We start from the raw sequence: 14,181 nt of genomic DNA, 5'->3' as shown, positions 1-14,181 counted from the left end.
AAAAGTACGCACCCGGTTAAACGTAGCAAACAAAGTACGAACAGACACAACACGAAAGTTAGACATCGGTAAGCTGCAATCACAACAGATAGCCACAGCATATTTCACTCAACTAGCCCAATTGCTTAATCAAAGCACTCCTCATCCCGATAACATATCAGCGCAATGGCAATGTATTGCAGACTCCATGCAAACAGCCACAAAATCAGTGCTTGGATACCAGAGACCTCCACCAAGGAAACCATGGTATGACCAGGGCCCTATTCCACGAAACAACTTATCGCTTTTCACTTTGCACTTATCAAAATTACGCAGAAGAAAACGTTGGTGGAACAGAAATTAAAAAGAGGACAAATATTTTTTAAGGACTTAGGCCCTCAATTAACATATCACTTACCAAAAATAACGGTTCTGTGGAAAACAAAAATGTGAAAACTTTCAAAAATATTGCTAAGTGCAAAGTGAAAAGTTGATAAGTTGTTTCGTGGAATAGGGCCCAGAAGTGTCGTGCTGCTACCGAAGGGAAAAATGCGGCATATAGTGCTACTTTACAATCCGCACGAGAGCGCACGAGAGAAATATCGGGAGAAAAGGAGAGAGGAGAAACGTCTTTTCCGCAGGAAAAAGAGAGAGATGGAAAAGCAGGAGTGTGAAAAAATCGAGAAGTACAGAAGCCAGTCCGAAAATTCTACCAAAGAGTGAAACATCAAACTGATGGCTTTGGTACAGACACCTCATCCTGTAGAGACCAGCAAGGTAATCTGGTAACTGATACAGATAGTGTGCTAAGGATATGTAAAGAGCATTTTTCACAAACTGTTGGTATCCAATAGTAGCGAAGACGACGAAGATACCACAAACCCAATCCCAGAAGATGGTATTGAATGTATACCGCCCAGCCAAGATGAGGTAAAGACAGCATAAAACCGGCTGAAGAATAATAAGGCAGCAGGGGCCGATGGCTTACCAGCCGAGCTGTTCAGAACCGGATGCGACACGCTGATAAGGTGTATTCATCAGCTAGTTAGCACCATCTGGCAGGAAGAACGAGTATCCGATGATTGGAACCTGAGTATCCTGTGCCCCGTCCATAAGAAAGGAGATAAAACTGTATGCTCTAACTATAGGGGCATAAGTCTACTCCCGATTGCCTACAAGATCGTGTCAGGAATATTGTGCGAACGACTAAAGCCCATTGTCAACGAAATAATTGGACCATACCAATGCGGCTTTAGACCTGCAAGTCCACCATTGACCAGATATTTACCCTGCCGCAAATCCTGGAGAAGACCCAAGAGATGCAGATCGACACCTACCACCTTTTTGTCGATTATAAAGCAGCCTTCGACAGCCCGCTACATTCAAAGGTATTCCAGGCCATGTCTGAATTTGGTATCCCCGCAAAGCTCATTCGGCTTTGTAAAATGACTTTAACTTACACATAATCTTCAGTTAAAAAAGGAAAGAACCTCTCCGAAGAGTTTTGTACCAGAAGAGGTTTCAGGGAAGGAGACAGCCTTTCGTGTGATTTTTTCAACATCCTGCTAGAAATGGTTATACGAGCGGCAAACGTCAAAAGAAGTGGCACAATCTACACCAATAGTCACATGTTACTTGCTTATGCTGATGATATAGACATAGTGGGCCGATCAGTAAAAGAAGTAACTGATACCTTTATAAAGGTCGAAGGAGAATCTGCTAAAGTGGGTCTGGCGGTAAACAGTGAGAAGACCAAGTTGATGGTGTCGACGCACAATGCGTCCATTGAGATCGGATCAACTGTTGAAGTTGGTTCCTATAATTTTGAGGTAGTAAAAGACTTCGTATACCTCGGCACCGCCGTAAACACAACAAACGACATCAGTTGTGAAATAAAAAGAAGAATTGTATTGGCCAACAGATGCTACTTTGGCTCAAGTAAGCACTTTAAAAACATAGCCATAACTCGTCAAACAAAAATATCGCTTTACATAACACTGATACTACCCGTGCTGATGTATGGTTACGAAACCTGGGTACTTGCGCAGGCAGATAAGGCAGTGCTTGGCGTGTTTGGGAGAAAAATTCTTCGAAAGATCTACGGACCGATCTGCGTTGACGGTGAATGTCGACGTCGTATGAACCACGGGCTGTATCTGCTATAGAACGACATCGATATCGTTAAACGTATCGAGATGCAGCGATTGCGTTGGCTAGGCCATATAATAAGAATGAGCGATGATGAACCCGCTAAAAAGGCGTACAGATTCGAGCCACATGGTGGTGCACGCAGAATTGGCAGGCCAAAGAATAGATGACGCAAACAAGTGGATGAAGAGATGACAAGGCGCGGTATTCCAAAAAGCGAAGCACTAAACTGAGAGAATTGGAGATCTTTTCTTAGTTCGGTCTATGGAAAAACTGTTCTGTAATGGGACAGCTAAGTTAGTAAGTAATCTCTAACCGGACAAGAAGAGTAAAAAAAAACTTTTGGGAATATATTCTTAGTTCGGAACAAAACATTCTGTGTACAATATTACTACCTAAGTAAGTCATGTAACATGTTTGAGGGTTTTATCATAGTGTATGGTATAAAAAGTTCGGACTGGTGAAACTGAACAAAGTTTTTACATGCATATCTTCCCACAAACATGAGTGAAGAGAAAAAGGAGACTTCTCTGATTCCAATGAGTGTACCCTGATTCATATTTGCTCAAAAATACGTAACCGAGTCCGAACTTGAGGCACTAATTGTAGAGAAGTTTTGAATGGCTGAAATACTCAAGTAGTGTCGGCAATATTACGCATACCAGTACTAATTGCTACCGTTGAAAATGTGATGCTGTCTGGCTTGGAAATCAATGCCAAGCAATCAGCTTTTTGATAATTTTGAAATTAGTGTTATTATCCATATACACTTTTGTCACAACCTGCAATCAGTACTAAGTTTAAGATATAGCTCCAACAATCATCATAAAATCTGCATCTGCCATAAAAAGCTATCTATATTTTAAGAGATTCCATTAACAAATGATGTTCATATTGGAGGTTCATTCTGATTGTCCATGGGAAGCAATAAAAAAAATCTTGGCATTTTCGTGGAGTTGTAAACAACACTTATGGAGACACAACCTCAGAATGTCATCGCCATAAAAATATATATTGAATGGCGCCAGGATTATTGGCAGCAACGCAAGGATATCAAAGTATACCAATAACAAGGCAACCTAATGGTACGCAAAAGGACAAAAACCAAAACACAACCACCATTAAATGTTTAAAAAGACAGATAGGAAGCAACCGTACACGAGACACCACAAAAAACGCAAGAAGAAGTAAACGAAGAGTGAGCAAAAAACACATATACATACAGACAGACGCACACTGTTTTTGTTGTATTTACAGATGAGTGTTTTCCGGATTTTGTAAAACAAAAAATATGTTTTTGGGGTATGTATTGTTGTTTGTATTGTTTGTTTGTATTGTTGTATTGAAAAACGAGGAAGAAAACTTTATCAAACTGGGGGTGGGTTATTTTTTCGGTGGGATTTATAAGGACATTTTTGTATTTTTACGGTTTTTTATAAATTTTCTTTAAATTTAGTTCAAAAGTATTATAACTGAATATATCACACGAAATGTTTCTATATTTAATTAAAGAATAAATATTTATTTATATTTGTTGTTGTTGTTTCGTTCTTGTTATCTTATCAGCACCACACCAACAGCAACAACAGTACATGGCACAATTGTTCTAACAAAAACAGAAACACCTTTCATTTTCAATTGGAAATTTACCTTTTCTATGACAAGTCTTGCACTTAACTCCTTCATTGTGAAATTCAATAATTTACATTCCACGTCAGAAAAAAATATTTATTTAACTTTGCATTTAAATTTTCCAATTATTGTAATCAAATTTTCTTTTTATTAACACAACTTTTCACCATTATTTTATTTAAATTAATGACACAAACGACAACAACACACAAATCTTTGGCACATTTTCCTTTCGTATGAAAAAAACACACTCCCGAATGACCAATTAAATGTTATAAATAAATTTTGTTTTTTGTTTTTGCTTTTTTTTCTCAACTTTAATAATAAATTTTGTTAATTATATTCTTTGGTTTTTTCTTTTCTTTTTTCTCTGTTTCCGTTTTCACAAATTCCAACTAGAACGCGACACACTCACTAAAGTTAGAATTTACAAAAGAAGACCGGCAAATGGGACAGCAAGAGAGAGTAAGAAAAAAAACAGTAAAATGTTGTTATTTATCAACCACTTTAAAAATATGATATCAAAATACACTACGCGAGAGGAGGAAGAGAGTGTTTGCGAGAGAAGGGAGAGAGGGAGGTTAATGCCACCGTGTTATAAAATGTGTGTATGTTAACTTGAGGGTGGGTATGTTAAAGATACCGACTACAACCCCCCTTTCGGATTTAAAGAAATTACTCTCAAATGCAGTCATGGTAACAGTGACACACTCACAAACCACAGATATAACAATAAATTAAAATGCAGGGTTGGAAAATACGGTAGTATTTGGTGCTGTTCCAGTTAAAAATTCGTATCGATGAAGTGGTGTGAGTTATCGGAAATTCAGAGTTATCGATAATGGTGAAATATTTCAAAACAACATGAGGTTAATCGGGGAATAACATACACTACAGGTCATGGCACAATAATACAGGTACAACGGCAAAAACAGCTGATTATCACACTTGTTGTCACAATGCATTATTGTGAATAAAATTACATACAAAAAGTAAACAAGCAATTCAAAGTAATGCGTTATTGTGAAAATTTTTGATGTTTGGTGCGGTAAAAGGCCCGATAATTGTTATCGATCTAACACCTTCATGCTACAGGTCCTCCGCTATAACAAGAAACTAAATTATCAAAATTTCGGAATTTGTTCTTCTTCTCCTTTTTTAAAAAAAGTTATGAAAATTGCAGACTTCAGAAAAATTTCGAGTAGGGGTGATATAAGGCTGGGTTTTTGGAAAATTAGTAGTTGTGTATGTGTACTAAAAGTACTAAGTGATACTAAATTAGGTACTATTTGGATTTTGGGGAACAGGTAGACCTGAAATACTGAAATTTGGAATAACAATTACTGTTGGAGTATAGAATTGAGGTAGTTTTAAAAATTAGTACTTATCTGTACGGAAAGCAATAAATAGTACTAAATTGATAAAATGTAGATTTGAGTGAAGGGATATAGCAGAAAATATGAAATTTGGAATAATGGTTACAGTTGGAGTATGGGAAATTTGGGTGTTGGTTATTAGTACTTTTTTGCACGAAGAGTAGTAAATTATACTAATTTGGTACAATTTGGATTTTGGATAACATATGGAACCGAAATGCGGACATTTGAAATTAAGATTACTGTTGGAGTACAGGATTAAGGTAGTTCTGGAAATTGGTACTTTATTGTACGAAAAGGACTAAATGGTACTAAATTTGGTACAATTTGCATTTAGGTGAACGGATAGAGCTGTAAACCTGAAATTTATATTTAAGGTTGCTGTTGGAGTGTCGGATTGAGATATGTAGGTAGTTTTGGAAATTCTTACTTATATATACGAAAAGTACTAAATGGTACTAAATTTGATACTATTTGGATTTAAGAGAACGGATAGACCTGGAATCCTGAAATTTGGAATTAAGAGTATTGTTCGGATATAGGATTGATGTAGTTTTAAAAATACGTACTTATGTGGACAAATAGTACTAAATTTGGTACTACTTGGACTTGGGTGATCGGATAATGTTGGAGTGTCGGATTGACATTTGCTTAAGAAAAGTACTAACTAGTACTGAATGTTGTACTACTTGGATTTGGCAGAACGGATTCTATTAAGATTACTGTTGAACTATAGGATTGAGGTACATTTAAAAATTCGTACTTATGTGTACGAAAAGTAATAAATGGTTCTAAATTTGATGCAATTTGGATTTGGTTGAACGGATAGAGGTGGAATCTGATAGGGGAGGATTTACGTAGTTTTGGAAATCCTTACTTATGTGTACGATAAGTTACAAATGGTACTAATAAAATTAAGATTACTGTTGGAGTGATGGATTGATTGATAGTTATTGAAATTCGTTCTTATGTGCATGAACGGTACTAAATGGTGTAATAGATTTGGTACAATTTGGGTTCGGGTGAGCGAATAGAGCTGGAATCCTAAAAATTGGAATTAATGTGGAATAGAGATATGAAAGTAGTTCTAGAAGTTTTTACTTATTTTTACAAAAAGTGCGAAATGATAACAAATTTGGTACTTTTTTGGTATTTGCTAGAACTGGGATTTTTTATTTTTTGGTATAAGTTTACTGTTTGTGTGTAGAATGGAGATAAAAATATGATTCCCGATATTAGTGCCTATGTGTACGAAAAGTACTAAATAGCACAGAATGTGATCCAATCTTTTTTGTGTAAAGGGGTAGAGCTGAAATTGTGAAATTCGGTATTTGGATAGCAGTTGGCGTTTAGAGTGGAGATAAGGAGGAGGTTCAGGAAATTAGCACTTATGTTTACGAAAAGGAAAGGAACAGAAGGAACTGCAAATGAGTATCGCGGTTGGGATATAGTGTGGATACTGGGATGTAATTTATACCTATAATAAGTTCTAAATATAGTACCATTGGTATAAGTACTAAATTTAGTACCATTGGTATTGGTATTGGATACTTCGAATTTTTGTATTATGGTCAGTGTTCGTGTTAAGATAAGGAGTTTTAAAATGCATTCAAACTCTGAAATTAGGTATGGAGGTCGCTGTGTCCTAAGTTATCGATGAGGCGTTGGAAGTAACTACTACTATAAGACTACGAAAAGTACAAACTGGTACTTACTTTGCTGTTAGGTGTTGGAATGAAGCTGAGCAAAAAGGGCTAAATTCAAACGTCTCAAAAATTCACTTTTATATAGGGGCCGTGTAAAAGTGTGCACATTAAGTATCACAAATTCCGAAATTACAACTAATTCGGTTGAAAATGTGGATAAAATCTTCAAAATAACGCTCTAATTAAAAATGGACAGAAGTGCAAAATTTTGTTAATTAAATTTATATCCTCAAAGAATTTAGAGTCAAAAAACGTGGACTTTTATGGCCATTTTGCATACCGGAAAGACCTATAAAAGGTTTTTATCTGCGAAATGAAATTGCAGTTTTGAAAATTCGCATTAAAAGTGAATTAAATGCTGTGCAGTATTTTTCAAACGGGCAATAAATCTTAAATTTTTAATTAAATTAATGGTTCAAGTCTCCTACATTTTTGAAGCGTTACTTTTTCCTACCAAAAAACTTTAATTTTTATTATTTCATCTACAAAAAAAAAATAACACTTTCCGGTTCATTTTTATTTCATTGATTTTATGGTGCAGAGAGCCACAACCATTTATGAAGCAGTTGAGATTCAACTTCATTCAAAGTTCTATAATAGGGTTATCTTGAAGAAAGAAGCATTTTTAGGCGTTTAGTGTGGACATGTTAGCACGACATTCATAAATTTTAATTTGGCAAAATGTCTATTAAAGGAAGAAAAAAAATTTTGGTCGAATTTTTGAACTTCAATTTGGCTACTGTACATTTCGGTAGCAGCACGACACTCCGGGTCATACCATGGGTCCCCATGGAGGTCTCGGGTAACCAAACTTGGATTTTGCGGCTGTTTGCATGGAGTGGGCAATACTTTGTCACTGTACTGGTATGCTAACGAGACGAGGAGTGCCTGTGATTAAGCAATTGAGCCAATTGGTTGGAATATGCTGTGATTGCAGCTTAACGATGTCCAACTTCAGTGTTATGTCTGTTCGTACTTTATTTACTATGTTTAATTGGGTACGTGCGTTTGCTGCAACAATGTTCTGGTCCGAGTCTTGCTTTTAGGTCTGGAGACACACAGGAGTACTCAAAATAGTTAAATCTGATACCACTAACTACCAGCTGCGAAGTCTATCAGACCCATTCCATTGTCAGATGTTTCACTGTGGAGACTGAATTCCAAGACTATTAGGCCAAAGATGTTCGCCTTTCCAATTTTGGCATTAAAATCGCCTAGAAGTATTTTAAAGTCATGGGCAGGATAACGGTCATATGTTTCTTCAAAGCGCTCGTAAAATATATATGTATTTGGAATTTTAGTACTTGTCTTTAGTGGGAGCACGAGCGCAAATAAAGCTAATGTTGAAGAATTTTGCTTTTATCCAAATTGTAGAAAGTCATTCGTGAAGCTGGAGACCAGATGTTTTAACCTCCGACCAACTTCAAGTCCGCTATCAAACTCATACTTTGTGTCATGGCAGCTATAATACAGTGCGTCACCTTTAGGTGTTGTTGTGACGCGTAAGCTGCACTTTCTCCTTAAAGAGTGCGAACATTCCAATGGTCTTTAAAACGTTAATACTTCTTCTCCTTACAAAAACTAGTGGCTACCGCTGAAGAATGGTTAACACATATATTATTGTGGTGTCATTCCATTGACTGTTACGTGGGCTGAATGATAACTATCTGGCCTAACAATGAAAGCGCGAATATTTACCATCAAAAACTGTTTTATTGTTTTCTTAAGTATTTCAGCATGATTTATACACATTTTCGTGCGCTCAACCCTATTGGCGAAGCATTTTTTCCACTCCGAATGAGACACCTCCAAAACATGGTTTTTGAACGCTTTTACAGCATCTTCAGGCAACAAAACTCGTCGACCTTTTTCCTTGATGTGCTGGAATCAAATGAAGTCATTGGATGGATCCCCAGTCAAGGCTGTACTGTGGATGAGCCATCAATTCCACGTTTTTTTGTCGGTCAAACAGGCGCTGGTTTGAATGGATGTGCAGAGCAATGAGGGAAAAGAAAAGATAAATAAAAACACAGAGGTATCAGTTCTTTTATAATAATAAATGTTTGCTGGTTTATTGAATTGTTTGTTCTGTTTATGACAACAAGATTACCTTTTGCTAGGTGCTTTCTCTTTTAAATGTCATGATGCAGAATGATTTGTCTTCTCTTGTTCGTTTTTCGAATTTCTCAGGACACTTTAGGCAAACAAATTATAGTGTACCACTCAGAATTAACCGTCCTATATTTCTCTAGCCGTATAGTCGCCACACGGTCAGTTTTTCTGAAGAAACTGGCAACCTTTTGCTTCGAAGTACATCTTACATGAACAACTTTCGTTTGATTTGGCTCGCTTTCGAAGACCCGAACGGCCGATTCCCGCTGTTGTTTAAGGCTCCTAAGCATAGATCCTAGATTCGTCGTCTGTGACGGACTTATAAAAGTCGTTTACAGCACCGCGATTTATTTTATTCACAATTTCTTTGAACCAATTCACAGGAGCCTTTTTCAGAAATCCATTTTTGCGGCCAGGTGTTTATGCAATATCAAATGTTAGTTGGTGCAAATGCCCAAGGATGCATCTATCTCACGGTATTTAACATGTCGACCTCGTATTATCCGTTCATGCATGGCATATTTTTTTCTGGCACAACGACCGATTTTGGTCGACCCTTACAACCTTCGTTTTTTGGCGAGTGGCGATCACGGTTGAATTCATTGATCCAGTTGTTCATAGTCCTATAGGATGGCCCTTTATCGACATACAACGATTTAATTTGATCGATTCATTTGATCAGCCTTCGTATTTATTGGTAAGGGTAGTTGTAAAAAACTAACACGTCAGGGCTGTAAAAAGTTGCTTTAACAGTTTTCAGTTTAAACACACATACATATATATGTATGTGTGCCTGTAAATGACCCATAGCCTGAGTATCAATTTTTAATAACAGTTAATTTCTCCCATACGAAAAAGTAAATCTTAACTATTTATTAAGAGTAAGATTTGAAAACGTACATTCGTTTATTTTTTATCAATAGTACTCTTTGTTGACGTTCACTTTTTTATCAACCCATTTTAAACTGATAACAGGCGCAACTGTTCAGATGTACATACGATTGTTGTCTTCATTAACAAAAACATGTAGGTATTGACTTAAAGCAGGGATGTCCAAAATGTTCCTGTGTTATTAAGTGGTAAGAACATTTTAGCTTTGCTACACAAAGCCAAATCCAATGAAAACAATACCTATTATACGCTGCCACGAGAATGGGTATTGCTCGACATCGGTGTATTAAAATTAATGAAAGTGATAACATTGTGTTCGGTGTTTCTTCCGTCTACATATTTTGTACCTTATAACTAGTGACGTCATATAGAAACCGGTATTTTAGTTTAGTTCTACCAGTTTACCGGTACACAGGTAGAATACCAAAACATGTGCATTGATAATATAACGGGAGGGAGTGTCGGCAGGGCTGCCAGATTACTTTTATTGAAAATCGTCAAAATGACGATTTTTTAAATTAAAATCGTCAAATCTATTTTACAAAATCGTCAAAAAAATCGTCAAAAATTAAAATGTTAATATTTAGTTAGATTTAAATATATTTTTAATTAAAATACACATTAAATGGCAATTCGAGTTAGTAAACATATTTTTACTTCAAATCAGTATTAAATTAAATGATTAATTAAACGATTTTGTAAATAAATATTTGAGTTAACATTCTCAACAAGTCGGGTTTAATCAATGTGTCTAACAATGTATTTTGTTAAGTATACTTTACATTGAATACTTATGAAAAGAATTTCGATACATTGTATTTCGTTTTGTGAAGATTTACTTGGCTGAAAACTCGTTTCACATTTGCTGGCGAATGTGGTAATACCTATCATTATTTTCTTTAAAAATTTTGTTATTAAAGGAAAAACATATGAACCATAAACACGTTTCAAATCATATATCGACACCTCCAAATAATAGTATGCTAAGTCTAAAAAGTGAGTTTTGTAGGAGAAGCTCTCAAAGTGTGGAAATTTTTTTGAACTTCAGTACTATGCTAAGTCAATATTTGTTTATAACTTCTGTTCGGATTGACCGATCATTACCAAAATTAGACAGAATTTAAGTTAAAGGACGTTCGACACCTCCAAATAATAGTTTGCTAATTCTGAAAAGCGAGTTTTGCAGGACAATCTCTAAAAGTTTGGAAATTTCTTTGACCTTCAGTACTATGCAAAGTAAACATTTGTTTATAACTTCTGTTCGGATTGTCCGATCATTACCAAAATTTGACAGAATTTAAGTTAAAGGACGTTAAATATAAAAATGTAAAGAACTTGAAAACATGCTAAGTCGACTTAGCATACTATTGTTTGGAGGCGTCGATATTAAAATGCGAAATAAATCCGTTTCATTATTTTCAAAAATTTCCACAAAATCCAAAAGCTTTAGTTCACGAAACTATGAATCCAATTTTTGCTTTCCCTTCTTGTTGACAAAATGTTAAAATCCGTTAAGGATGTCGAAAAATCAATAAAACTATTTTCAAAATCCAATCTATTAAACTTTTAAAATTTCTGCACAAAGCTCAATATAACGCAGTTAATTGCCGAGAACAGAATCTACTATTGTTGAAATTTTGACTTTTGTTCCTTTATAAATTTACCAAAAAATAGGAGATTGTTGCAGGTTCTGAAGCAGGGCAATTATATATTTTGCTTGTTTTCATTGAATTCTGTTTGGTTCTAGTTGAAAATTCCTTTGTACATATATGCACCCAAAAATATTGTCAACATTGATGAAATCTGATACATATAGCTAAAATACATGTTCTGGCAAAATTTCAAGCTTCTAAGTTAAAAAATAACAATCATTGTGATTATTGTTTAACACTTAATTTTTAGAATCAACTAAGTTTTTACAATTTCATACTTTACAACATTTTTTATGACTGCATTAGCAAAATATCCAAAAATCGTCATTTTTTGGGTAAAATTCGTCAAATCGTCATTTATCAATTTTTTGGCCAAAAATCGTCAAAATGACGATAAATCGTCAAATCTGGCAGCCGTGAGTGTCGGTCGTATTGTTTAATTGTTAAATTAACAATATCATGATCGAAGAGAGGGAGAGAGAGGGATTGACTGAGCCGGAGAGAATTAACAGTAAACTTTACTGATGGGCAAATTGCGAGAGACTCATGTATTTTTTACACTTTTGTGTGTGAGGCAGAGCATTTCTGCCCATCAGTGCAGTAAAGGTTCATTGTACACAAAACGGGGGTGATTGAAAGGTTATGCATGTTGTACAGGTGAGTTCGTTGTTTAAATATGACCATTATCGATTTCTGTTTGACTTCAATGGTTTTGGTTAGGGTTACCGTATTAATCAGTTGTAATAAAATGTCGGGAGCAGTTCGTATCAACTACAGTATGGGCGAACAATGTGGTTTCAGTGTCACTTATTGTAGAGAAATGTTGGTCAGATATTTCTGGCGAAGATAATGTTTTTTTTTTCTGATAAGAGTATTTATATTGACACATATAAGTTAAATAGTCAATATTTGTAGCACTATTTATTTAGTAAATTAATACACAACTATTTTAATTTTAGAGAACGTGCACCACTGCAGACATATCTGTCACATCCTAGCTGGAAAGAAAAATTGAAATGAAATTCAATTCAAGAAGAGAGCATTTCGACTGAAATCATAATACAAAGTACATATTATATAGCACAAGTGAATGTACATTTTATGGCATATGTTTGGAACATATTCATTTGCTTTTTATGTCTCTTGATATTGTTGTCTTTTGCTTAGTTTTTTAAGCCAATTTTATTATGGAGAGCTGTTTTAGTTTTAATATTTCTTTTTCGCCTTTAAGGATTCTCATCATGAAGATGCAAAGTTTTTTGTTCCTGCAGCATTATAATATGCAGGTTCCTTTTAAGAAATTTATGTTTTTTTATTGCTGTTTTGTTTAAATAATGGATTTCTTTATTTACATTTCAGTTTATTCTTAACGAGGGAGACTATGTCTGAGTTTTATGATACGCATGTGAATTGAATGGATTTGTTGAGTATGTTGTCGGTATGTGTATGTGCGTGCATGGATATACTTATGTGATTACTCCTTGTGGTTTTATTCCATAAGAGTGGCGTTGTCAAAAAAACTAAGGATGTCATAAAAGTATAAAACATTAGTATGCATTTCAAATAAAAGCAAACAATGTATTCATTGTCGTGATGAAAGAATATATAGAGATGTTTTGTCTTTGTTTTGGGGAGAGAGGGTAGGGTAGGGGAAGTGGAACGGTATTAAGAGAATTGTATAAAATAAAAAAAAACTTCAATTATATGTATGTGTCCTAATTTCTAGATTTATGAAAGGAAATGACAACCATACTAAAACCTGCTAATAACATCTAAATATAAAAATCCACTACACAAGAACAGGAATTTGTACCCCGATAGTGTAAACACATTTGAAGCTCATAATAAAACTGGGATCTTTAAATACATTTTCCCACTTTCATTGCGGAATCCCTTAAGAAATGTTCCTTTTTATAAAATGCTTCTTTAGTATTATTATTTTTATAGGAGAAGGCCTTATTTTTTAGAAGAAGTCTCCATTTATAAATGACCCCTATAGGATGTGAGTTATCTATAGGTGGAGGAGGTCTTCCATCTACCTTTTTCGGAGATCTTCTATCTGCAGAAGACGCATTAAGAAGGTTTTCCATCTATAGAAGACCACTTTGGAATGTTTTCTATGTATAGAAGACCCCTTCGGAGTTCTTTTATCTGTAAAACACATAACTAGGTAGTTTTTCTATCTATAGAAGACTGTTTGGAAGAACTACCCTTTCGGAGGATCTATAGAAGAACCCCTTCGGAGGTAGTCTATCTATAGAAGACCCCTTTCGGAGGCCTTTTATCGAAAAATACCTATTTCGAAGGTCTTCTCTCTATAGCCTTTCGGAGGTCTTCTATATATAGAAACCCCCTTTCGGAATACTTCTTTCTGTAGAAGACCCCTCTCGGAGGTCTCCTATCTATAGAATACACCTTTTGCAGGCCTTCGATCTATAGAAGACATCTTTCGCAGGTCTTCTATTTATAAAAGACCCCTTTCGGAGGTCTTTTTTCTATGTAAAGAAGACTTCTTTCAGAAGCTTTCTATCTATTGAAAACCTCTTTCGGAGGTCTTCTATCTATAGAAGACTCCGTTCGGAGGTCTTCTATCTATAGAACACTCCATTTGGAGGTCTTCTATCTATAGATGACTCCTTTTGGAGGTCTTCTATCTATAGAATACTCGTTTCGAAGCCTTCTACC

At 35.3% G+C, this 14,181-nt stretch overlaps 1 protein-coding gene across 7 annotated transcripts in view; it reads right to left on the bottom strand.

The window, feature by feature from the left end:
- rg (A kinase anchor protein rugose) overlaps positions 1-14,181 on the bottom strand; it is a 351,680-nt gene that overhangs the window by 263,594 nt on the left and 73,905 nt on the right. Inside the window, exon 1 of one of the 7 annotated variants that reach the window (XM_073976283.1) lies at positions 3,778-4,229. The exons of 5 other annotated variants lie outside the window; for them this stretch is intronic. In XM_073976283.1, the coding sequence (XP_073832384.1) occupies positions 3,778-3,813 (36 nt within the window). In that variant the 5' untranslated portion in view covers positions 3,814-4,229. Of the gene's footprint in view, positions 1-3,777; positions 4,230-14,181 lie in introns of those variants that run through there. One more of the 7 variants, XM_073976282.1, reaches the window with a different exon arrangement.

This window comes from Musca autumnalis, unplaced genomic scaffold (assembly GCF_047663935.1).
Source record: "Musca autumnalis isolate F117 unplaced genomic scaffold, ASM4766393v1 scaffold_3, whole genome shotgun sequence".
NCBI lineage: Eukaryota > Metazoa > Arthropoda > Insecta > Diptera > Muscidae > Musca > Musca autumnalis.
This window is presented reverse-complemented; position numbering and strand designations above follow the sequence as displayed.